This window comes from Eumetopias jubatus, unplaced genomic scaffold, assembly GCF_037043125.1.
Source record: "Eumetopias jubatus isolate StellerSeaLion01/CBP00866 unplaced genomic scaffold, mEumJub1_p1.0 scaffold_5, whole genome shotgun sequence".
NCBI lineage: Eukaryota > Metazoa > Chordata > Mammalia > Carnivora > Otariidae > Eumetopias > Eumetopias jubatus.
This window is the reverse complement of record NW_028274811.1, coordinates 31,594,251-31,620,732: the sequence shown is the minus strand read 5'-3', so window position 1 is coordinate 31,620,732 and position 26,482 is coordinate 31,594,251. Positions and strand designations below refer to the sequence as shown.

Here is a 26,482-nt window from a genome sequence, read left to right as displayed (position 1 = left end):
ACATGGGGCTCAATGCCAGGACTTCGGGATTGTGACCTGAGCTGAAGGCAGATGCTTAACCGACTGAGCCACCCAGGCTCCCCAAGTTACCCTTTGCTTTTAAATCCCATTTTGAAATCGTTGCCAGAGTGGAATGGACAGTGGGGGCTTTCTGTGCCCAGCTACAGCTTTCTGACCTTACTAGAGGAGAAGGCATAGGGAGGTAGTGGGGGAAACAGGCCCTGTACAAAAGCTGAGGAGCCAGATGTTCACTTTCACAGCTCTCCTGGAAGACTGGCAGGGCAGATAGAGATTAAAACGAAGAACAAACTCCATTTAAAGTGCATTACAGCTCAGGAACTAGCTCCCCCTGGGCAGGAGAAGGGAGGAAAGGGCACAAGAGGCCACATCTCTCCTTCCTTATCTAGGGCCACATGTCTCTCTCCCAGCTTTGTGAAGGGTGATTTACACCCCTGGCTGGAATGACTCTCTTTCTGGGCTGATTACATCGGCAAATGCCCCCCAGAGGCCACAGCAGGATGGCCATATTCAGAAGCAGCAGCCAATAAATCTCAGAGGTTTATACTGCACTTCTCAATACCCTCCTCCTGGCCCTCTGCCAGGCCTCTGTACAAGTGAGGAGAGAGCTTGGGCTGCAGGGATAGGGGGTGAAACCCTCCACTTTCATCCTCCTGTCTCTTTCTAAGCACTTAGTTGTTCTTCCAAGTCATTGTGTCTCTGTTTTTACCCTGGGCGCACGTGGGAATCAACCCTCTGCCCAACAAATACCCTTACCTTGTGGGTAGAAATCCTGGGCTCTGGGCACAGCTGTGTTTCTACCTCGCTGTTTAATCTTAGTAGAGTAGGTGGTTTTCTGAAACATCACCTTAAAAAGATGAGGAAACTCCTAAGTGGCCTTTCTAGCCATCTTCCTCATTAATCCTGTGTTCCTCCAGGTAATTCCTTAATCCGAGGAGAGTTTAATCCTTCCACGCTCCCTCGTGACACTGAATTTTGGAGGAAACTAGTCTGGCCTAAGTCCTGGGATCTGGCCCCAGGACTGCTCAGCACAGACACTTCACTTGTCCGCGACCTATCTTTGCAGAATCATGGAGTTAATGATAACAGCCCTAGCTTACCCTTGAAGTTACTTCAAGGGGAAATGAAGGCATGGATGTGCAAATTCTAAGAGGAAAAATAAATACCAAAAGTGAAACTGCCCTCGTGCTGGTCTATTCAACTTTTGCTACAAGATTTCACTTGTGGTTCCTGGAGGGGGTGGGGGTCCAGCAAGTGAGAAATGGTGTTTTTGATAATTCTTTGGACCCCCGAGATGGCGACTCTCCAGTGGCAGCTGCCACAATTATCTTGGGCAGAATTCTCCCTAAGGGAAGTGGGCAGCGGACCGCAGGTGGGCAGGCGCGGGTAGAGCACCCTCTTGCACGCAGAAGCCGTGGCGTATGACCTCGCTCGCCCCCACCCGCGCCTCCTTCTCCAGACAGTAGAAGCAGCGGTGTGGTGCGTCCGTGCGCTTCAGAGTTGGAGGGCGGTGCCCAGGACCCTAGTGGGAGAGTGTCGGCGCCGCGCGAGGAAGGGCGGGGGGCGGCGGCGCTCCACAGCCCGGCGCGCGGAGCCTCGGCGCGAGAAGCTAGGGGGAGCGCGGCGCCCGGCACTGGCACAGCGTCTCGGAGGGGGCCGGCCGGCGTGCGGACCGAGCCATGGCTAGTCCTCCGAACCCGAACCCGAGAACACTGCCGCCCGTGCTCCTGCTCCTGCTACTGGTACCGCTGCCGCTCGGAGCCGGTAAGTGTCGTCGGGCGTAAGCGGGCCGGTTTGGCCAGGGCGTTCGGGGGAGGGGAGAGGAGCGTAGGCGGGGCGCCGGTCACAGGTGTCCATCTGTCCGAGGAAGGAAGCCCAGGGTGCCGGGAAGGGGATGCCTTCCATGCCTAATACAGTTTTTGAACTATTATAGATGGAATGCTAGCCATGGCCAGGACACCCAAGCATCTCCTCTCCCCCCCCACCCCCCCCACCCCGGTCCAGACGCACCTCTTGAGGGGCATCTGCACCGACAGAACAGTTGCAGCCAGGCCACTTCCACGAGAGCATCTCTAGAAGGCGGGAAGAATCAGAAGCACGACTGCCGTTTGCTCCACCGGGGCTTTCAAGTCTCGCACTCGCTGTAAGGGCCGGGGAAGTGGACTCTAGGTACAGATGAAGAAAGCAAAGTGTTTGTTGAAACTGACTTGTCACGAATTAGGGTTGTAAACTGCTGCTAGAACTTGCTAACATCATTGTTTGAGAATATTTCTCGTCACCAACCTACTCCCACTCCCTACCCTTTCAGGACTTATTTTTATTGTTTTAATTGGAGCAGAAGACTCACTATAGGGGAAGATGGCTCAGCACAGTGCCTTGCCCTATTATGGATACACAGTAGGTATTTTGTGGAATATATAGTCCGAGGTCTGTCATTGCCATTCCCCGGGGATGGGTAGCCTGGGATCCAGGATCCCAGGGAATATGGTCATGACCTTTGGGCGTGGGATGGGTATATGGAATCTTATTGAGGGACTCCTGCACAGAGCCCGAGTGGAGGAAATCCTGAGGCAGAGATAACACACGGACCCATCACCTCCGTCCACGAAGTAGTACTGCAGAAATACAATCCTGACTGCAAAACTGATACGGAAGGGAAAGCGCTGGTCTGTCCAGATTGACTCCATCAGTAAATCAGGGCAGCAAGGTATCACCAGTCTGATTTGACTGCCCAGAAAATTCCATTAACCCTAACAGTATAGCTGCACATCAAGATCAGGGGTAAACATTAAACACCTTCCTCATTAACCAGTTAAGTGTAGCAAGTTCCCCCCTGTTATGATGAAATTTAACATTGCCCCTACTTTCTTTTGTTGAGCTGCAATTGCTCCTAAATCCACCACTGTTCAGATTCAGTGAACTATCAGCTATGAAATAAGAGAGGTTTACTTTTGAAAATTGTTGGGACTCAATATTTAGTCCAGTTTAAGCCATGAGACTTAGACTTGTTACATTTCTTTCATTAGGCACTTACTGGGTACCTACCAGAAGTAACCTCTTAAACATTTAGTATTTCTCAAACTGCTGAAATCCCTGTTTCCCTTTTGGTAAAGATAAATATCTCTATGCCTTCCCTGAATCTGTTTTTGAAATTTAAAAGCTTTTTTCATCTTCCACATATATAATGATCAAATGTGTTTTTTTGAACCACCCATTACCTTTGGAAATTCTGATATACCCCTTAAAGGAGCCTAACCTGTCTCTTCCCCAGCCCTCCTTTGAGAAACACTGGTTTAATCCAATCCCTCACCTTACATTTGGGCAACTAAGGTCCAGAAAGTGAAGGCAGGACTGGGACTAAGGTGAATGAGTGAAGGGGGTGCAAAGAAACAGTAGTCAAGATAATATTTTTTTTTGATGTAGTGTTCCATGATTTATTGTTTGTGCATAACACCCAGTGCTCCATGCAGAACGTGCCCTCTTTAATACCCATCACCAGGCTAACCCATCCCCCCACCCTCCTCCCCTCTAGAACCCTCAGTTTGTTTTTCAGAGTCCATCGTCTCTCATGGTTCGTGTCCCCCTCCGATTCCCCCCCTTCATTCTTCCCCTCCTGCTATGTTCTTTCAAGATAAAGAATATTTTAATGCAGTATTTTTTTTAAAGATTTTTTAGTTTTTTTTTTTTTTAAGTAATCTCTGCGTCCAACATGGGGCTCCACCAACTGAGCCAGCCAGGTGGCCCTCAATGCAGTATTTTTAAAAAATCAAAATCAGTGCTCGCTTCAGCAGCACATATACTAAAAATCAAAATCAGTGCTCCCCCCAAAATCCATGGTGAGCAAAATATCAAAATTTAAATAAAAAGAGTGCCAATGCCATGCTGAAGCTTATTGGAGCCTGAAGCAAAAGGTGTAATCAATACTACTGATCCTGCCTTTGTTTGTGCATTGGATGTGACCGGTTCTCAGGGTGCATCATATTTTCCAGGGAACTTGCTAAAACTCAGATTCCCAGGCATTATCACCAGAGACTCTGATTCAGTAGTTCTGGGATGGGGTCAGAAATCTGCATTTTAATAAGCAATCTACTTGATTATCATTTGATTGAAAGAGAAGGTTGGACTGACTAAACTCAGGCTCCTCCTAATTTTGGCACTTTGATTTTTTTTTTTTTTAGGATTTTATTTATTCATTTGAGAGAAAGGGAGAGCACAGGCAGTGGGGAGGGGTACAGGGAAAAGGGAGAAGCAGGCTCCGTCCCCCCCCCCAGCAGGGAGCCCAGTGTGGGGCTCAATCCCAGGACCCTGGGATCCTGATCTGAGCCAAAAGCAGACACTTAACTGACTGAGCCACCTGCGCAGCCCGGCACTTTGATTTTAAGTAGAGGAAAGGGGCTCAGGGAAGTTACAGAGGTGGCAGAATTTCTCTGTTAATTGGTTATTTCTTAAATTGTAGGAGCTCATAAAAAACAAGCACTGTTCTAGGCACTGGCAATAAAGTAGTGCTAAGATAGATGTGGAAGTCTAGACGGAGAGAGAATCAATAAAAAATCAAGGTAAAAAATCAAGTAATGAAAAGTGCTATGCAGAGTTTTGGAGTAATGATGTGGTAGAGTAGCTAGGGGGTTATTTTCAATTGGTTTGTTGGAGATGGTCTTTCTGCAGTGACATTTTGGCTGAAAAGTGAATTACTAGAAGGGGCCAGCCATGTGAAGATCAGGGGGAAGAGCATTCCAAGCAGAAAGAAAGGCTAGGGCAATAACGCTAAGGTTGACATTGGCTTGTCTGGGTCAGTGGCAACAGAAAAAAGGCTGGTGTGGGTGGAAGGAAGTGGGAGAGGAAGAGAGGGCTAGGAGGTAAGGTTAGATAAGTGAGCAGGGAACAGGGTGCATAAACTAGATCCGAATCTAAGTGTATTGGAAGCTGTTGGAAGAATTTAAGCAGAGAAATGAGATGACCTCATTTACAATATTTAAGAGATGATCCCATATAATGCCAATTGCCATTAGAATTATATTATTTTCACATAATGGAATGATACACAGCAAGAAAAATAGAAATAAGGTAGTTACAACCATAGTTAATAGTGTGGGTGGGGACGCCTGGGTAGCTCAGTTGGTTAAGCGTCTGCCTTCCACTCAGGTCATGATCCCAGGGTCTGGGACTGAGTCCCACATCGGGCTCCCTGCTCAGTGGGGAGCCTGCTTCTCCCTCTGCCTGCCACTCCCCCTGCTTGTGCACACACGTGCTCTCTCTCCCTCAAATAAATAAATAAATAAATAAATAAATAAATAAAATCTTTAAAAAAATAGCGTGGGTGAACTTCATAAACATAATATTCAGCAAAAGAAACCAAGACACCAAAAGCACATATTGTATGACTGAAAAACCAACAAAACTAATCTCTAATGTTAGAAAATCAAGACATTAGTTTCCTTAGGTGTGGTTGGTGACTGGCAGAGGGCATCTGGGGAGCTGGTAATGTTCTGGTCCTTTATCTTTCTTTCCTTTTTTTTTTAAGATTTTTATTTATTTATTTATTTGAGAGAGAGAATGAGAGAGCATGAGAGGGGGGAAGGTCAGAGGGAGAAGCAGACTCCCTGCTGAGCAGGGAGCCCGATGCGGGACTCGATCCCGGGACTCCGGGATCATGACCTGAGCCGAAGGCAGTCGCTTAACCGACTGAGCCACCCAGGCACCCTGTTCTGGTCCTTTATCTGAGGTCTAGTTACACAGTCTACTCAATTTGAAATTCATTGTACTGCACATTTTGATTAATGCATGTTTATGTATGTTGTACTTCAATGAAAAATTATTACCAAACATGATATACAAATGATAAACAAGCACATGAAAACATGCTCAACATCATAAGTTATAAGGGAAATGCTAATGGAAACCACAATGATATGCCACCTCACACCTGTAAGGATGGCTGGGTAAAAAAAACACACACACAAAACAGAAAATAACAAGAGTTGGCAAGTTTGTGGAGAAATTGGAACCTTTGTACAATGCTAATGGGAATGACAAATGGTGTAGCCACTGTGGAAAACGATTTGGTGGTTCCTTAAAAAGTTAAACATAGAATTACCATATGACCCAGCAATTCCACACGTAAATATATATCTAAAAGAATTTTATACAGAATTCAAGCAAATACTTGTACATGAATGCTCACAGAAGCCCTATTCACAATAACCAAAACATGGAAACATCCCAAATGTTCAACTGGTGTATAGATAAACAAAACATGGTATATCTGTACAATGAAATATTTCTCATCCATAAAAAAGTGAAGTACTGATATATGCTACCATGTGGATGAACCACAAAAAGCAGTGTTAGGTGAAAGAAGCCAGATACAAAAGATGATGTATTTTATGATTCCATTTGTATAAAATATCTAGAATGGATAAATCTGTAGAGAGAGAAGGTAGGTTAGTGGTTGCCTGAGACTAGTGGGGAGGGAAATGGAGAGTGACTGTTTAATGGGTATGGGTCTTCCATACGCCACAATGGGTATGGGCTTTCCTTTTGGAGTAATGAGAATATATTGGAGTTAGGTAGATGTGGTGGTTGAACAACATTGTGAATATACCGAATGCCACTTAGTTTTGCCCTTTAAGCTGGTTAATTTTATGTTGCATGAATTTCACCTCAATGAAAATGGTTTCCAGCCTAAAAATTTTTCATTAAAAAAGGTGGCTGCAAACAACAAAACGGTAGTTACATGAGGTGAAGGATGTATTAACTAATCTTATTGGGTTAATCACTTCACAATACATACATGAATCAAATCATCACATTGCACACCTAAAACTTACACAATGCTGTATGTCAATTTTATCTCAGTAAAGCTGGAAAACAAAACAAAACAGAAATATGGCTGAATGGTATGGAAGAATGAATTTGGAAGATGGAATCAGGGAGACCAATAAAAAGTCTTGGAAGTAGTTCTAACAGGAGTTGATGATGGTAGTTTGAGCTAAGGAGGCGGTGATAAATGTGGAGAGAAGTGGACAATTTCCTGATATATTGTGGAATTGATAGGACTTGCTGGATTCAACAGGAAAGAGAAGAATCAAAAATGACCCCTAGAAATTTTGCCTTGCAAAACTGATGACATGATGGCGTTCTGGTACCCTTTGATAGGGATGCTAAGTTCTAGGTTGTAGGGTCTTCCACAAGGACTGAATTATAACCAGCTGTAGGAGTGACAGAATCAGCAAAAGCTCCCCAACTCCACCACTGACCCTTTCCCCCCAGAAGATATTTTTAAGTAACTTTTAATGGAAGCTTCAGAGTTGTTAAGTGTCATTTAGCCCACTCCCATGCACACTGTCAACTCTCTGGTTATGATTCTAGCCCTGCCCATGCATTGCTCTGCCAAGGGCCCTCTTCTCTGTGCCTGGCAGGGTCATGAGGCTCAGCTTCAAACAACAGTCCCCTTTCTTCTCCCAGGAGGCTGAGAAGCCTCTCTTCAAACCTACCTCTTCTTGGACCTGATCTATTCTGTCCAAATTGTGACAGCTACAGATTCTTTACTCCTGCGGGGCTTTTCTCCCCACTTATTCCTAAAGGCCTTTGTGCTACCCCAAGACTTTCCTGCCCAAGGTTTGGTCTTGAATCCCCCCTACTCTACCTTACAACTTGTTACTCCCAGGCACTACTCTGACCTCATGTGAGCCTCACCTGGTCTCTCTTCCTCCACAACAGACCCCCTCCCCACCGAGGGCCGGCTGGTGAACAGCTGTATCCAGGCCAGGAGGAAGTGCCAGGTCGATCCTATTTGCAATGCTGCCTACCACCACCTGAACTCCTGCACCTCTAGTGTAAGCACCCCATCACCGGCACAGGAGCTTTTGGTCCCTGAGGAGTGCAGGGAGGCAGCACAGCACCTCAGGAATAGCTCTTTGATGAGCTGTACATGCCACCGCCGCATGAAGAACCAAGTTGCCTGCCTGGACATCTATTGGACCGTTCACCTTGCCCGCAGCCTTGGTGAGGCCCCCATCATAGAGTGGACTCAGCTAAGGGAGATGGCTCTTGTGGGTTGTTGTTTAATCCTGCAGAATATAGGCTGGATGGGTAGATTCTGACTAGGATGGTAATGAAGCTCTGCATTTGACATCAGTAGGAAGTAGAGGGAGGACTTGGCAATATCCTTCTGGGCATCCACAACATTGCCCTTTCTGTGCCCTACTTCCCCCTTTCTTACCTGGTCACATGTAGCTGCCTCTTGGCAGAACTCTGAGCCAGGCTGAGGCCCAACCTGGACAGCTCCTGGAACAGAAGGGTATGGACAGGACATGGAGGGAAATGATCTTAACCCATTCACAGATTCCAAATACAATGTAATCCATAAAGCCAGAGAGACTGGGAGGCAGCGTCCAGGTCCTGCCTTTAACAGAAAGGATACTCATTAACCAGACAGAAGGTAGTAAGAGAGAAGACACTGGAATAGCCAAAGAGAGAAGAGCTTCCTCATACTCTTTCCGGAAAGGTGACTACCTTTCTGTATTAACCAGCTTTTACTGGACTATGCTGCAATAACAAAACAGTGACTTGTAAAACAAAGGTTTAGTTCTTGCTCATATTCTGTGTTAGCTGTGTCATGTGTCCTCTTCATTTTTGAATCCAGGCTGAAGGTACAGCCTCCATCTGGGAAGTTCTTTTCTCACGGCAGAGGGGAATAAGCAATGACAGAAGCATGTGATGCCTTTAAAAGCTTCTACTCAGATGTTACATGAAATACTTATGCTCACATTCCATGAAGAAAGCAGATCCCATGACCAAGCCTGACATCCCTGGTGAGGAGGAAGTATACTCCTCCCACAAGAGACCCTGAAAATCACATGGCAATAAGTGAGGATATATAATCTTACAGGGAGGGCAAAAATAGTCGGAGATAATATACAAGCTACCATAGTCCACTATTTGGTTAAAATACTCATTTCTCTCTCTTTCACGAGCAAAATATATCAACCCCCTTCCTTCTTTTCTTTTCTTTCTTTCAGATTTTTTATTTTTAAGTAATCTCTACACCCAACGTGGGGCTCAAACTCACAACCCCAAGATCAAGAGAGTTGCAATGCTCTTCCAACTGAGCCAGTCAGGTGCCTGTCAACCCACTTTCCAAGGAAGATACCCTAAGGGTTCTATCCAAACAGTACATCAGTTTCCCAGTCTAGGATCTTATAATTTCTGTCAGGTCTGGATATGACTCCTCTTGATCTATCTACCTATGGACAAAAAGAGCAGGTCATCTGCCTCCAATATGTATTCTGTATACAACAGTGGAACAGGGACAGGAGAACATAACTCTCAGGAAGGGCAGGAATGGGAGGCACACAGCAGATGTTGCTTCATAGTTGTTCTGATGTCCTACTACATAAACATTGTAAGGGCCATCTTCCCTTGGTAGTGGGCACGGCTCTTTAAGGTTTTGTTTATTTATTTGTCAGAGAGAGAGAGACAGCAAGCGCACAAGCTGGGGAAGCTGCAGGCAGAGGGAGAAGCAGGCTCCCCACCGAGCAAGGAGCTCGATGCGGGGACTCGATCCCAGGGCCCTGGGATCATGACCTGCGCCGAAGGCAGACGCTTAATGACTGAGCCACCCAGGCGTCCCGGCACTGCTCTTTAATAAGGTTCTGCTTTTGCTCCTTAGGAGAGTTGCTTATCTGTTGTTCTCCAGGGCTCTTGGCCCAGCCCCCCTACCCCTGGCAGGTCCTTCCTTTCCCATTATTTTCTTTGGCCATGTCTGAGAAGGATATTGGAGACTCCCACCTCCTTGAGGAGTGAACGGCTTTCTCAGCTTGTTTGCTACCTGAGGAATGTTGGGAACATTTTCAGACTCCAATAGAGTCTATTTGAATCCAGGCTGGTGGCTCTTAGCAGTACAACTCTCTCAAAACTTAATTGCTTTGGTTCCTGTCACCTCATGTGCCAGTAGCCTTCCCAATAATTCTTTTTTTCTTTTAAGATTTTATTTATTTATTTGAGAGAGAGAATGAGAGATAGAGAGCACGAGAGGGAAGAGGGTCGGAGGGAGAAGCAGACTCCCTGCTGAGCAGGGAGCCCGATGCGGGACTCGATCCCGGGACTCCAGGATCATGACCTGAGCCGAAGGCAGTCGCTTTACCAACTGAGCCACCCAGGCGCCCCCGATAATTCTTTTCAAGATATGTGTCTCTTTCTAGACCTAATTAGAAGTATCTTGCTCTGGGGCACCTGGGTGGCTCAGTCGTTAAGCGTCTGCCTTGGGCTCAGGTCATGATCCCGGGGTCCTGGGATCGGGCCCCGCATCGGGCTCTCTGCTCCGTGGGAGGCCTGCTTCTCCCTCTCCCACTCTCCCAGCTTGTGTTCCCTCTCTCGCTGTGTCTCTCTCTGTCCAATAAAGAAATAAAATCTTTAAAAAAAAAAAAAGTATCTTGTTCTTACCAGGCTTCTGTGGGAGAGTCACTACCCTAGTCTTTTTTCTCTAAGCATATTTGTCTAACTGGCAGGATTTATTGATACCATCTTAATCAATGAGAGATCTCCACAAAGGGCATGATAGCCATATCATTGAATTGGTCTTTGCCCTAAGGCTGAGTTGTAATCGACCTTATTACACAAAGCATCTTTCAGTTTTTTTTTTTTTAAGATTTTACTTATTTATTTGACAGAGAGAGACACAGCGAGAGAGGGAACACAAGCAGGGGGAGTGGGAGAGGGAGAAGCAGGCTTCCCGCAGAGCAGGGAGCCCGACACGGGGCTCGATCCCAGGACCCTGGGATCATGACCTGAGCCGAAGGCAGACGCTTAATGACTGAGCCACCCAGGCGCCCCGCATCTTTCAGTTTTATCTTTTACTATTTGAATATGAAAAACAGTTGCATATCTTAATCCTACAAATCCTCAAATTTCTGGATGGTTTCTTTTCTTTTTCCTCCCTATTTGCAAACTGGCCATTTCTCTGAGCTTTTGTCTTTCTTGTAGTACCTTGCAAAATGCAGCCATTAGCGATCAAGACATACTAGAACCTTCTTCTCAGCTTCTTTCCCTTAAAGCACAATCTCATTCAGTACATCTTTCTTCCAAGTTATTGGAGGCAACAATTTTACCAAATGCGTTGCCACTGCATATTGAGGACTGCTATTTTTCATATCCCAGGAACAGCTTATTCACCATCCACTCACTGCCCAGTCCCAAAGCCAAAACCACACATTTTAGATTCTTTGCTGTTACTGCTGCAATCATTTCTAGATACCAGTTATATTTTTAATAAGAATTTGCTGGGTTATGCTGCAGTAAAACCCAACCAACCCCCAAATATCTGGCCTTCCACAACAAAATTTTCCGTTTTGCTCGTTACACATCTGCTGTGGGGTTCCTTGAGTTAGCTTTGTCTTTGCTCTCTGTCTTCTTTCTCGGACCCAGGCTGGGAGAGGGAAAAGAACAGCAGCAGGATAATGTGATGGTTCACAAAGCTTCTGCTCAGATGTGATTTATGTCACTTCAGCTCACAGTCCACAGGCCAGAGCAAGTCACATGGGTGATCCTTACAGTAGGGTGTAGAAGTATACTCCTTTCATAGGGGGCCTGAAAGTCACATGGCGAGGGGGGAGGGCGGGCGGTGGTGTATAGTTCTCCCACAGGGTGGGTAGGCTAGCACATAACTGGAAACAGTAATACAATTTACCACACTTTTTGTTCCTTGTTTTCCACTCCTCATCCTAATCAGTTCTCTTTGAGAGCTTCCCCAGAGACTTCTCCCTGGACTTTTCCTTTGAGAAAAGTCTTTCAGGTCTTCCCAAATATCCAGACCATCCTTTCTTATCTGCTTGACATCATCCATATTTCTTCCCTCCTGAGGATGCATTCTCAAAGGCATATTGGGTGACACCTTGCACTCTCTCACCTCTCTCTTCCAACAAGATTTATTACCCAACATTTATTGAGTACCTACCATGTGTATGAGCTATGCAGTGACTTTATAAGACCTATTATGTCTCCTTAAGGAACCCACAGCACCCTGTGGGTGACTGGGAAAAGTATGTTACCTTTGAGATCATTGTCTCTTCCAGAGTTCTCTGCTTTTCTCAGTCTGGTTCAGTTTGGGTCCTGGCCTCACTGCCACCTCCTCAGCATGTGATGCATCTCCATAGCTAGGTGGTCAGGTCTAGAACAGAGTCTACTACTGCCCCTTCCTCAACAGTAAGAGAAAACAAGACAGAGTCCCCTCACCTGCTTATGTACCCACAGGCCATATGTCTAGTGGTTAGGAGTGGAAACTCTGGAATCAGATAGTCCAGGTTTCAAGTCCCAGCTCCACTTTTTAGCCTCTGTGAGCCTGAGCAAGTGACTTAACCTCTCTCAGCCTGTTTCTTCTTACCTACCCAAAGGCTTCTAGGAGGATTGAAGTTGAATTTTTTTCTTCTTTTTTACTAATGCCGTGGTGCCCAGCGCACAGTGTACTCAACAAATAGTAGCTTTATTATTCTTATCATTAAATTCAGTGTATTCACTGAGCCCAGCCTATACCTTTATGGCCTTGCTTTTTTTCTCACCTCTAACTGCTTGCAGCTAGTTAGGTAGAGACTGTGCCTTTTCCTTTTTTCCACAGGGCTTTGAGGGCTGACCCAGCAGCCTCAGCCCCTCCTGCTCCCACCCCCCAGCCTGGTCCTCAGGATTCTTGTCACCTTGTCTCTAGGTGACTTTGAACTGGATGTCTCCCCCTATGAAGACACAGTGACCAGAAAACCCTGGAAAATGAATCTCAGCAAACTGAACATGCTCAAACCAGGTGTGGAGGGCAAGCTGAGGCTGGGGCATGAGGGGTGGGCCTGGACCCTGAAGGAAGGGTGGCTGGTGGGGAACACAAACCAGAGGGCATGTTGGGGGAGAGTTCTAGTCTGCCAAGTAACTAAAGCATTGTGTCAGGGTGGGAGTCTGAGCTGTGGGCATGGTGTGGTCTTATGAGTCAACAAAGAGCAATAGGTATTAGGGAGGCATTTGAAGAGAGCCCATTAGGGTTCCAAAAGATGGGTCTCTACAAAGGGTCTGATGGAGTGGCAGCAGTCCCAGAAAAAAATATGCTGAAATGAAGTATTTACCCTTATTCGAGGCAGCCAGGAAAGTAGCTTTTTGTCCCTGAAGACTAAGAAATTGCTTGTTTTCAAACCATTCTAATGGGATGGGCGAGGTATTGGGCCGGGGAAATGGTGAGAGAGAATGTGACTCCTCAGGGGTGACTCAGGGTGGGAGCCATCTGTCTGGCAAGGATTAAAATGCATGTTTTGGCAGCTCTTTCTGTCCATGGGTCCTGTCCCCATGCTTTAATAAAATCACCATTTTGCGCGCACACACACACATGCGCACACACACACATACACACACAAATAAGATGCATGTTTTTCAGGACAGTGGAGCTGTTGTGTTAATTGGGAAGGAGCACACACACACATGCACTTGCTTTTTGAGAAAGATGTGAGCTTTGTTGTAGAATCAGTCCTATATATTGGAAATAGAATTTTCAGAGAAAAGCATAGAGATTTATACATAAACTCTTAGTTACAAGGAATCTGGGAATAACCTGTTCCAGTCACTCCATTGTTCTGACTGCTAGAATTAATAGTAATAGCACCATAATTTCCCAAGACTCAGAGTATGGGGAGCTTTTATGCATACATCAGTCATTGAAGACAGGTGTTATTAAAACTGGGCAGAATAGATGCAAAACAAAACAAATATTCTAAGTAGAATTCGGTTGCATCTGTTTCTGATGGTTCAGAAAGTGCTTCAGAATGTTAGGGGGCCTCTAGCTAATGATTTCCCCCATGAAATTTCACTCACTGCATACAACTGAGGAAGAAGACGTTTCAGTTGAGCTTTCTGGCCGCTTCAATTCTAGGTAAATGAGCGCAATAGATAGATGATAGATAGATAGCTTCTATTTCTTTTATTTATTATTATTTTGTTGTTTTGTTTTAAACTTAGGTAAGCTGAGGAATAGGATGAGGGAAGCTCACAAATAACAGATACAATTTATGGGTAGTGGGAAAGCCACGGATTAGCAGTGGCGGTATTCAGGGTAGTCGTCACTTTCCTCCTAGCCCCACCACCGACCTTGTTAAATCGGAGGGTTGCAGGGGTTCCTAGCAAAACTGGGCTGCACGTTTGCAGAGACGACTGGTGACTTGGTGCCCTTCTCCCTCCACCCCCCCCCCCCCAGACTCAGACCTCTGCTTCAAGTTCGCCATGCTGTGCACTCTTAATGACAAGTGTGACCGGCTGCGCAAGGCCTATGGGGAGGCGTGCTCGGGGTCCCGCTGCCAACGCCCCACCTGCCTCGGGCAGCTCCGTGCCTTCTTTGAGAAGGCGTCGGAGCCCCACGCTCAGGGCCTGCTGTTGTGCCCGTGCGCACCCGCCGACCAGGGCTGCGGGCAACGCAGGCGCAACACCATCGCCCCCAGCTGCGCGCTGCCGTCGGAGGCCCCCAACTGCCTGGAGCTGCGGCGCGTCTGCCTCTCTGAGCCGCTGTGCAGGTGCAGGTGCCGGGTGTGGGCGGGCAGGGTGGGCGAGGGCGCCTTGCACACCGCTCCTTCTCCGATGGCCGCCTTCCTGTGCGGGGGGGGGGGCCGGGTTTGCCGCCCAGGGACCGTGGAATGACTTCACCCCGTAGCTCCCTTCGGTATTTTCTGAAACCCTTTTTTCAAAAAAACTGTGTAAAAACTTCAGAAAATATAAAAACGTATAAAATAGCACTCAGAAGCGCTCACCTGAAGATAATCCACATCCTTTGGGGAGGGTTTCCTTCCAGTCTTTTTTTTTTTTTTTAAAGATTTTATTTATTTATTTGACAGAGAGAGACACAGCGAGAGAGGGAACACAAGCAGGGGGAGAGGGAGAGGCAGAAGCAAACCTCCCGCTGAGCGGGGAGCCCGATGCGGGGCTCGATGCGGGGCTCGATGCGGGGCTCGATGCGGGGCTCGATGCGGGGCTCGATCCCAGGACCCTGGGATCATGACCTGAGCCGAAGGCAGACGCTTAACCGCTGAGCCACCCAGGCGCCCCTCCAGTCTTTTTTGTATACAGATAAACTAAACGATGTTCTAGAAATATATTCTACCTTGTTTTCCCACTTATGTGTATATCTCATGGGCGTTTCTCTGTGGAGGCAGTATGGGATAGTGGTGACCACCGGCTCCGAAGTCAGACAGATGTGAATTTAAAGCCCGGGGCTGGGGCGCCTGGGTGGCTCAGTCGGTTAAGCCACTGCCTTCAGCTCAGGTCATGATCCTGGAGTCCCGGGATCGAGTCCCGCATCGGGCTCCCTGCTCGGCAGGGAGTCTGCTTCTCCCTCTGACCCTCCCCTCTCTCATGTTCTCTCTCTCTATCTCATTCTCTCTCTCAAATAAATAAATAAATCTTTAAAAAAAAAATAAAGCCTGGGGCTGTGTGACTTTGAGCCCATAACTTTAACCTAAAACTCCATCACTTAACCTAACGTTCCTCCTAGTCCTCTGTAAAAAGTGGGATAATAATACAGATCTCATGGGATTCTGGTGAGAGTTAAATTACATAATTTATGTAGAGTGCTTAGCTTACTGGTGCAGAGTAAGTGCTCAATAAATGGTGGTGCTTATTTTGTCTTTTACTGTCCTTCTACAACTTGATTTTTAAATGCCTGCATTGTATTTCATTTTATGGATGCCCCATACTTTAATTCTTCCTCTATTATTGGATATTTAGGTTGCTTTCTTTATTGCTATAAATAATGCTACAATAAATATCACTCGTTTTTTTTTTAAGATTTTATTTATTTATTTGTCAGAGAGACAAAGAGAGAGCACAAGCAGGGGTAGCGGCAGGCAGAGGGAGAAGCAGGCTCCCCACCAAGCAAGGTGCCTGATGCGGGACTCAATCCCAGGACTCTGGGATCATGGCCCCAGCCGAAGGCAGACGCTTAACTGGACAGAGCCACCCAGGCATCCCTCACTCTTGTTCATTTTTGCGCACAAATCTAATTATTACTTAGGACGTGTTGCTACAAATGCCAATACCAAATCAAAGTACATGATGATTTGTAAGATCTTTGATACATAGTCTCCAGAAATTCTGATCTGGCTTTCCTCTGCCTCCTCAGAACAAAACACTCACCAAATTGAAGTTATCATCATTCAAGTAGCATTTGCTGACAATGAGAGTCACCCCAACCTTGTTTTGCAGCCTGGTTCTAGCTGTTATTTCTATATAACCTTGAGCAAGTTACCTAACCTCTCTGAGCCCCATTTCCTTCTTCTCTAAAGTATTACACAAAAGCTTTCAATCATCGTTACACCAACACTTACTGAGTACTTACTATGGACTAGGTACTGTTTTAGGTACTTACTATGTATTAACTCATGTAAACCTTACAAGAACCCTGTAAGATAGATCGTATTGTCATTTTTTTATCATCTTCACTTTACAAAGAAGAAACCACAGCAGAGAAAGTTTAAATAGCTTGTTGCGGTTCATCCAGGTAATAAATCAGGTTACTTAATGAGGTTTGGAATGAACTCTGGCCTAACCGCTTGGCTACACTGCCCTTTGTGCTCGTAGCTGCTCCTGTTACATAGCAAGTGCTGGGCTAGATGACTAAGACACTGTCCTTCCCTTCATTTGGGGGAATTTGCATTTGGGGGGGTGACAGAGAAGTAAACCACCCATCTAACAAAAGGCAAAATGTAAGGAAGACTGCAGAAGTATGTACAGAAAAACATAATTGTAATTCTATCACCTGAAGATAACCAACTTTACCTATTATAGGATCAGTATGAATAATAACGATATCTGACATATAATGAACACTTTGTATGTACCAACCACTATGCTAAATGCTGTATATGCAATCTCTTATTTCATCCTCACAAAAACCCACTTGGAACTACTGTCTTCATTTCTTTCTTTCTTTCTTTTTTTTTTTAAGGATTTTACTTAGTTATTTGAGACACACAGAGAGAGAAAAAACAGGGGGAGGAGGAGAGGGAGAGGGAAGAGCAGACTCTGCGCTGAGCCCGACGCAGGGCTCGATCCCATGACCCTGAGATCATGACCTGAGCTGAAATCAAGAGTCAGACGCTCAACCGACTGAGCCACCCAGGCTCCCCAGTACTGTTTTCATTTCTGTTCACAGTTGAGAAAACTAAGGTTAAAGAAGCTGCCTGAAATCTCATAGCTAGGTATTATAGAGCCCAAATTCAAAGTGGTCTGCTTTGAGGGATGAGGCGACAGTGCATTTAATCGTGACAGGAACAGGCTTCACTGAGGGGGAAGCCCTGGGCCAGGCCCTGAAACCAGAGGAGGATTTGGCATGAAGATGGGTATGCCCGCTAAAGGGGTATCAAGGGGGAATGCTGCAGGCCAGACCCCCAATGAGGACTCTTAAAATTTCCCTTCTTCCAGATCTCGCCTGGTTGATTTTCAGACCCACTGCCATCCTCTGGACATCCTAGGGACCTGTGCAACAGAACATTCCAGATGTCTGCGAGCATACATGGGGCTGATTGGTGAGGCTGGGGGCCATGTGAAGGGAGTCCACAGGGTGGGCAGCCCTGGGGGTGAGAATGCTCTGGAGATGGAGCACTCCTGAGACCCGTATCAGAGAGTGGGGACTGAAGTTTGGGTTGGCCGAGGCCCTGACAATCCTCTCTTCACCCCACAGGGACTGCCATGACTCCCAATTTTGTCAGCAATATCAACACCAGTATTGCCTTAAGCTGCACCTGCCGAGGCAGCGGCAACCTGCAGGACGAGTGTGAGCAGCTGGAAGAGTCCTTCTCCCACAACCCCTGCCTCAGTGAGTGTGTTCCACCTGCTCCCAGTCCCCACGGTTCTGTCAGCTGGATCCCAGGAGAGGAAAAGGGTCAGCTCTGTGGTCCACCCTGGTTCCATCCATCTCCTGCCCCCTCCTCAGCATAGGTTACATCCCCCCAAGTCTGGGCCTGTCTTCCTTCTCCTACTCCCTGAGTGACCCCCCCGCCCAGGCTGCCTGTTCTACCTGTCTTGGCCCCAGGGACACTCCCCACCTCAAGAAACAAGCAAGCAGAATGAGACAAAAGCCCTCTCCCACCTGCCCTGCTATATGTCAGGGTCCCTGAGACATTCCCTTACCTTCCGTGGGAGCCTGAGAAATCTCTGCCATCTGCCTGCCTCCATTCTACCTTCTCTCCTCTCCTCAGTGGAGGCCATTGCAGCTAAGATGCGTTTTCACAGCCAACTCTTCTCCCAGGACTGGGCGGACTCTACCTTTTCCGTGATGGAACACCAGGTAGGGCCTCCTCTATTACACACCTCTTAACCTTTACTGGACTAGCTGGGAGAAACCCAGAGAAGGGGACAGAGGGGGTGACCTCAAGAATACTATAGACCTCTAATGGATACCTCAGGGGAGGGAGACAAGGCCTTGACTGAGGCCAAGGTGGTGAAGGGGGTGGAGCTGACTCTATTCCATTTCTTCTACAGAACAAAAACCCTGCTCTGAGGCCACAGCCGTGGGTGCCGTCTCTTTTCTCCTGTACACTTTCCTTGATTCTGCTCCTGAGCCTGTGGTAGCTGGACTTCCCTTGAGCCCGTTTCCCCTCGACCTCACCCAGTTGACCTGTGGCCTACAAGGGCTAAGGAAAGAGCAGCATCCGGAAGGAGGTGCAGTAAACAACATGGCAACCCTGACTGCACCCCACATATCCAGCTGACTCCAGATGGGGCCATAGTAGAAACTGACTAGCTAAGTTCTCATTCCCTCTGCTTCTGACTCAGGCTGCCCTTTCTTAGGACTTGTTGACTGTGGTTTAGCCATATCTTCTGGTGGAGACCACCTCTACTAAGCTCTCTTCTAATCCCTTCCTCCTGCCCACCAGAATCACCCAGGCTCTAACAAATCAGTCATTCTCTATTGCGTTCTCCAGGTAGGCAGGGCTGGAGGTTCTGAGGCAGCCTAGAAAGACATTCCCCATTGTGAGAAAGGCTGGGGAAAGACTCCTACCCCCTTGTCTCCTCCTCTAAATGGGAGAGATAGGAACCTGCTGCCTACCCTACCCAGGGATCCTACAGAGCATCTGAGCATCAGGAGCCAGAGTATTTGGGTCTTGCTTTCTTCCTGCTACTGTCCTGAAGTACCCCCATCCCCTTGCATCATGATTAAACATTTGACTTAAAAACTTTGCTCCTTTCCCATTTTCTCACATTGTGAATTTATACAGAATTAGGAGTGTTACAGACACAAGAGTAGAGGCCAGGTGAGACAGCAACCCTGTCACCAATTGCTGTGTGACTTCCAGCAAGTTTCTCAACCTCTCTGTGTACTTGACATGGAGCTGAAAGAACAAATAGCTTATGGGAGGCTGTGGACCTTGTTTCTGTCCCAGATCCAGCCATTTCTAGGATACTGTCTGGGATCTGCCACAGCAGCTGGGGCAGGGGGGGTGTCCTTAGTCAACCAAAGCATTTATTGAGCACCTGCTGGTATTATTGGTTTGCTCCAGACCATAATGGGGGCCAGAGGAAAGGAGAGATTAGTCCTTGATCTCATTTGCAATCCTGTTGGGATAAGGAAACAAAGTAGTTGGGAAAATATATTTATAGAGTTGTGGACATTTATCTATTAATTCACTCACTCACTCTTTCCAAAGCATTTCATGAGTGCTGGCTCTACAAGGCACTGTGCTGGATGTAGAAGATTCTGAAGTAATAATTCAGATCCTGTTTTCAAGTCTTTCACACACCAGAGCAGGGGAGTAGACAAGAAGAATGAGGTAGTGTGATGAGTGCTGTACAATAATTATAATAATAACCCTCATTTATCTAGCCCCTACTACATGCATGAATTCATTTGATCCTCCAACATTTGACTTTGTCAGTTACTAGCTATATGACCTCGGGCTCAACCTTTCTAGACCTCATTATCTACATCTGTAATGTGAAAAAGCATAGAACCCACTTCAGAAGGAATGAGATAATCCATGTAAAAGCATTGGGACTCACACATAGTAAGAACTGAAAAAAGGTAGTAATTATAGTAAGTGGTTTTTGTAGAAGATTTGGGCGATACAGACAGTTATTAAGAAGAAAGTAAAATTTTTAAATTCCCACTCACAAACTGCCAAATGCTCTCTGCATCTCTGTGCACATGAGAATCAGTGGGTATGTATAATTTTATGTAAATGAGGTATCCTTGTGTAAGTCACAGATATCTTTCAGCATGCATGAGTAGAGCTTGACCTACATCATCCTTTTTATCAGCTGCAGAACATGACTTGAACGGATGCTTATTCCTTCATATATAGTTTATTTAACCAGTTCTATGTAGATGGGTATTTGATTGTTTTCCCATTTTTCTCCCAACCAAGTTTTAAGGTAGTGAGTAGGTGACTGGGGGTAGGATGTGCAGAGTTGCTGCCAGAGTGTGGGTGGGATAGGGAAGCCTCTCCTTATACATTCTTGTATCCCCCATAGCCCACCCTGCCCCCAGGAAATGCTCAGCCAGAGTGTCTCCCTGCAAACTTCAGTGGGGCACTGGGTGGGACCTTCCCCTTCCTCCCTTCCCAGGAAGATCTCTGAGCTGGCAAAACCTCTCCATTTGCTTTGGCTCCATTAGCCTGGGGCTGGGGGTGTGAATGGTGCAGTCATTCCTTGCTAAGTGCTTGAATTAGACTAATAGGTCATCTGTGCTTTTCTCTGAAGAAGGTCCAAATTTCTGGTAAACAACCAGACCACTCCCCAAGCCCAGGGCCCAGAGCCAAGACCTTGGGTGGGGGCACAGTGGCTGGACTGCAGCTTTTAATGGTATCCTGACTGAGTGGAATGGTGAATGCCATTAGACTAGCTCCTGGGTAACAAGGAAGGACCACTGGCTGCAGTGGTAAATAGTGAGTGCTGAATTGCAGGCTTCTCCGTGGTCAGGGGTAGAGCAGACTGTCTTTTAAATGACTATCTTCATACTCACCTATTCATTCATTCATTCATTCATTCATTCAACAAATCTTTAGCAAGCACTTGCTCTGAGTATTTTTTCAAGATCTTTCCCTGACCATTCATGAGCTAACATTTTGGTGAAGGGCAGCCCAGGATTCTAAGAGCTGGACCCCAATTGTTTATATCAATTTTAATGGTTTTGGTTGGCAAGTTTTTGGCTTCCTATTTCTAGAAAAGCTTGTAAACATGAGGAAGTTATGCTTGTTTTGCTCTCCATGTATATTTAATTTAGATAATAGTAAAAGCACTTAAAACCAATTAAAAAAACCAATCAGTGTTATTTCAGGACTGTAAATAACACTTGGTACAGCATCTGATACAGGATGAATACTCAATAGATAGTAGCTATTACTGTTATCTCCTCCAGGAGGGGATTTGTGGGTACCAGGTGTTCTGGAGCAGGTGAGTGATGGTGCTGGCTCTCCTTCCAATTGTGGGCTGAATTCTGGATGGTGCTGCCCCTGGGAGACTCACTATTCAAGCTCTGAACTCCAAGATGGAATCCAGAGCTCTGGGTCTGTATCTCTGGTCTGAGGGACCTAGGATAAGAAGACATGGAGTCAAAGAAATTCAGTGTCTTAGTCAAGGATCTTTTGGCTAACAGAAACATTGGAATTACTTAGTAAAAGGGAAATGTCATGTACTCCAAGCCCAGGAAATTCAGCCAGGCCTTGCGGTACTGAGATTGGTGAGTCAGGAACCAGTCTTGACTGCTCTCAGTTGAAGGCCTAGACATCTTGAACCATCTACTTTATTCTCTCTGCAGGCCACCTTCTTGTGCATGACCTTACAGGTCTAGCGACTTCACCTTAAATGATCTCCCATCCTAGTTCCAAATTTACAGGAAATCTGATTGTCCATACACAGGTTCTAGATTGGCTTTTCTGGGTCGAGGCACAATCCCAGGCCTACCAGCTGTGTAAAGGAAAAAGAGCCACATACTACTAAAGTAATTACAGGGTCCCGGGACTATTAGTGGAGGGCATTTCTCAGAGAACACAGTGTGGCTCAGCAGGACCCCAAAAGGCATAGACTCTTGTCAGGGAATTGGGGTTTAATCACTCAAGGCCCAGCTTTCCTTCTTTTGTGGCTTCCTTCCTGGCCTTGGAGTGTCTTCTCTGAGCTTCCTTTTTGGATGCCCTGAAGGGATGGGCATGTAGGAACACAGGCCAGGTGCTGTGGCTCTTTGGGTGTGAGAAGCACCCTTGGAGCTAGATCTGAGTGGAGGTTCTTTATGGCTGCAGAAGGAGGCTTTGCTAGATTTTTGTTTCTGGCAGTTGAAGAGTAAGGCAAAGTGAAGGATCAGAGTATGCCATTCCAAAATATGCCACTTTGGCATGAGCATGATTTTGAGCTGAAGGCAATAGAAAAGCAACAGATACAGGAAGAGTTCTGTGCCCTCTCCTTAACATCCTGAAAGCAGGGCATAATTGAAGATGAGGCGTCAACACCAAGATGAGTTTGCATAAACAGACCTTCCTAAAATAGCGCTTCTCTTCCTAAAATAGTTCCCCCATATATTTCCTAGTCACTTCCCCACAATGTATTGCCCTTTGGCCCCAAGCCCTCTTTACTTTGTTAGAAGGGCACATAAGACCCCTAATTTAATCCTGGGTCTTATTTGAGTTTCACTTCTTTTCTGTAAACTCCAATGCAGGTAAATATTAATAAAAATTTTTGCCTTTTCTCCTGTTAATCTGCCTTTTGTTAGTTTAATTCACAGCCTTCCAGATACTGAACATAAGAGGGTAAAGAAAAGATTTTTCCCCCTGACAAAAGCACTGCCATTTCATTGTCTGATAACCCTCCATCTTCACCTCTACATCCCATCTGACCAACAGTCATGGTCTCTCACCCTTTTCCTTTCTTGGGATCTCTGGTTGTCAGAAATTCCAGTCTCTTTTCAGCATCTCTGCTTCTCTCAGGAGGAAGCCTCTTCACATCTGGAACTTGCAAGACTTGGTCCAGTAAAATTCCCCTTTCACATATCGAGCTGGTCAAGGCCTTGACTGGCATACTGCGGGGTGGGCCTAAAGGTAGAGGAGAGCCAGAGACAGTAATAACAACTAACATTTATTAAGAGCTGCATGTGTGCAAAGCATGATGCTGATGGCTTAATGAGCATTATCTCATTTACTTTTCAGAATTGTCCTATTCACCGCCCCCCCCCCCATTTTACAAAGAGGCTTAAGAAAGCCAAGCAACTTGTCCAAGGTTATAGGACTGACAGTTGACTGATGCAGGAATCAAATCTCAATCTCCCTGACTCTCAGGCATGATCTTTGATCCACGTCACCTTTGTGCAGTGTTGGGGTGAGACCCTGTGTCCTAAATTACAACAGAGGCTATGATGAGGGAGTGTGGGGTAATGGGGAGGAGCTCTTTTAGGATGTAGGTTTCCTGGAAGAGATGTAGGTATTTGGGCTGGACCTTGAAGAATGAGTAGGGTTTAATTAGGCAGAAATGGGGGAAGGGCACCCCCAAAACCAGAATGAGCAAACACAGAGACTGGAAAGGGCAGGAAGTGTTGAGGGAATGACAAGTAGTCTGCTGTGACTGGAGTTCTGTGAGGGGAGGTGCTCCCAGGTCTTACTCTCACTCATCTCCCCACCCAGCTGTCCTGGGGGAGGGGTCTCCTCTGCAAACGCACCCAACTGCCGAGCTGCTCTTGTGAAAGGCAAGAATCCTGGGGAACTGGTGTGAAGAGTTCTGGCCTGGCATGCTTGGCATCCCTGGCCACTGGGAGCTCCATGGCCCCTTGACCCCTCGGTGACATCCCAGGGCACAGAGGTCAGTGTGTGGGGGTGAGAGGATGAAGCGAGCCTGTGTCTGGACTGGGAACAGTGACAGGCAGAAAGAAAGAGCCCATCCCCCGCAGCGGGATACAGCAAAGAGCCCCTCCCTGTGCTGACCCACTACAGTTCCTGTGATCAGCTTAAGTATCAGGCATTGATTCTGGGAGTACGGTCTTCCCAGACTTTGGTTGGCTTTGGGGTTTGCATGGAGGCTTCTTCCTGCTGAGCACCTACTGTGGGCCATGTAGGGCAGGCCGTAGGTTGGCACAGAGTTGAAGACAAGTTTTGTGGTAGAGACAGACAGACAAATTACAAAGACACCATTGTTTGAGTACTTGGTATGTATCAAACACTGCGCTAAGAGCTTTACAGATACATCTTTTTTAAAGCTGAGCTGCCTCATGGGCTTGTCTCCACATGGTATCAATCTGGCATCCACAATATCTGAAACAAATTTAAATAATTGTTGCACAGTCTTTTGGAAAAAATACACAACAAATCTTAAAATCTTCTTTCCCCGTCTGTCTCTGCATTGTTTATACAAAGCAGCCATCTCTACACAATCTTTTCTCTTTCTCCATGTTCCTCGGTAGAGGTTTATGCCATGAATATACATAGTTAATATATTTTTTTAAAGATTTTATTTATTTATTTGAGAGAGAGAGCACATGAGAGGGGGGAGGGTCAGAGGGAGAAGCAGACTCCCTGCCGAGCAGGGAGCCCAATGCGGGACTCGATCCCGGGACTCCAGGATCATGACCTGAGCCGAAGGCAGTTGCTCAACCAACTGAGCCACCCAGGCGCCCCTATATAGTTAATATTTTATCTCATGTGTATAATCCAACTGAAACATCCTCACAGCCCTCCAAAGACAGGCACTATTATCCCCATTTTACAGGTGGGGAAACAGGGGCCTAGAAGTTAATACTTGCCCAGGGTCACACAGCTAATCACTGGCAAGTGCATTTGATCCAGGGCCTGCGAAACTCCTTAGGAAGGGACAGTCCATTCATGGGGGGCTTCATTCAGAGGAGGCAGCATTTGAGTAGAACCTCAAAGGATAAGAGAAACTCAACGGACAGAGATGGACAATAGAAGTGTTTTAGGAAGGGAGGGACACTCAAGAGATGAGAACATCACACAATGGGATGTCCAGAGAGAGGCGATCTTGTTCCTCTCCCTCTCAAGCCTCCCTCTCAACAGTAGTGGGCCTAGCATTTAGGACACTTGCCTCATTTCCCAACTTTTGCCCCAGGCAGATTCTGCCTGTGCCCTTTAACAGCCTCCATCACAAAGCCGCCTTGTGGCTTCTGAAAAAGACCATCTGATTCAGGCTGGCTCCCTACCACCCTCCCCCACCCCCTATGGGGAAGAGAATTCCCTCCTAGGCCAAATCAGATCACTTAATTCTTTAGGAATTACATGTCAAGATTGTGTTAGGCAACGCGGCTCTCTAGTTGTTCAAGGGAAACATGTTATAGTGAAAAGAGTACAATGAAAGTGGATCCAGCCTGATCTGGTTTTGAATCTCAGCAAAACTATTTATCAGCGGGGGGGCGGGGGGGGGGTTCAAGCGAATTGCTTAATCTTGTGAAGTTTCAGTCTTTTGATCTAGAAAATGACAATTGCTAAAAAGTGGTGCCCAATAGGTTTGTCAGAGAGGAAGATGAAATGGCTGGCCGGAAATATATGGATCTAATATTTACTTCGCTTTTGGGTGTCAGGGACTTGTCAAATCCAGGTTTCTCCTGCAGGAAGTGGACAGTAGGAGATGTCAGGCACATGGGAGGAAAGTGACTCTCAGTAAGTGGAAGAAAAGAGAGGAGATGGTGGCTGAAGCATGGACAGAGAGTTCCCAGTCCTGAAGTCTTGTCCTGCTGGAATAATTCCATGAGCCTCTCCCAGCCTCAGCTTCCTTACTTGGAAATGCCAATTCAATTTACTGAATATTGGCCAAATGCTTGAACTGCTATTTCTTCCATTTTATTTTTAAATGTATTTTTTCATATTTTGCCTTGTCCCAGGAGAGGTTTGAGGTGACTTTTAAAAAAATACACAATACAGGGGCGCCTGGGTGGTTCAGGTAGTTAAGCCTCTTGCTTAAGACTCTTGTTAAGACTCTTGCTTTCAACTCAGTCATTATCTGCTGGGTTGTGGGATTGAGCCTCCAGCCCCCCATCGGGCTCCAGGCGTGGCAGGGAGTCTGCTTGAAAGTCTTTCCCTCTGCCCCCCTCCAAATAAATAAATAAATATATATATTTTTAAAATACACAACAAAATGAAAATAAAGGCCCAGAAACCAGGTTGCAGAGAGAATCAGAGTAAAACAGTGACAGCCAGATCATTTCAGTAATCTGTGAAACTTGTGAAAAGGTCCTGCCCAGATTAATTCTAATTATCACAAACCCCCTAGTATATCATGCTTGCATGTAGTAGATGGTAGAAGATGTATCTTAAACAGAACTAAAGGTAATATTTCTGTTTGGTTCCAGCATATAACGTGCATGTGCGTGTGTGAAGGGGAGGGAGGAAAAATCCTTTGTAAATTATACTGAAGTACGCAGTTTGGCACCCCTGTGTTTGGTAAGAGATCACAGGCAGCTGCCTCTGCTTTCTCTGTGGCCCAAAGGATTATAAACCTGACCATTTGGTTGAAAGGGGCATTCAGA

The 26,482-nt window shown here is 46.4% G+C and overlaps 1 protein-coding gene across 1 annotated transcript; it reads left to right on the top strand.

Moving 5' to 3' along the window:
- The first annotated feature begins 1,436 nt into the window (after positions 1 to 1,436).
- Positions 1,437 to 19,209, top strand: GFRA3 (GDNF family receptor alpha 3). Its single transcript, XM_028103715.2, has 8 exons — positions 1,437 to 1,782; positions 7,738 to 8,022; positions 12,716 to 12,808; positions 14,237 to 14,549; positions 17,452 to 17,555; positions 17,711 to 17,845; positions 18,228 to 18,316; positions 18,511 to 19,209. Exons 1-8 carry the CDS (start codon positions 1,698 to 1,700, stop codon positions 18,598 to 18,600), a joined length of 1,194 nt encoding a protein of 397 aa, XP_027959516.1. The 5' UTR covers positions 1,437 to 1,697; the 3' UTR covers positions 18,601 to 19,209.
- The last annotated feature ends 7,273 nt before the right edge of the window (positions 19,210 to 26,482 follow it).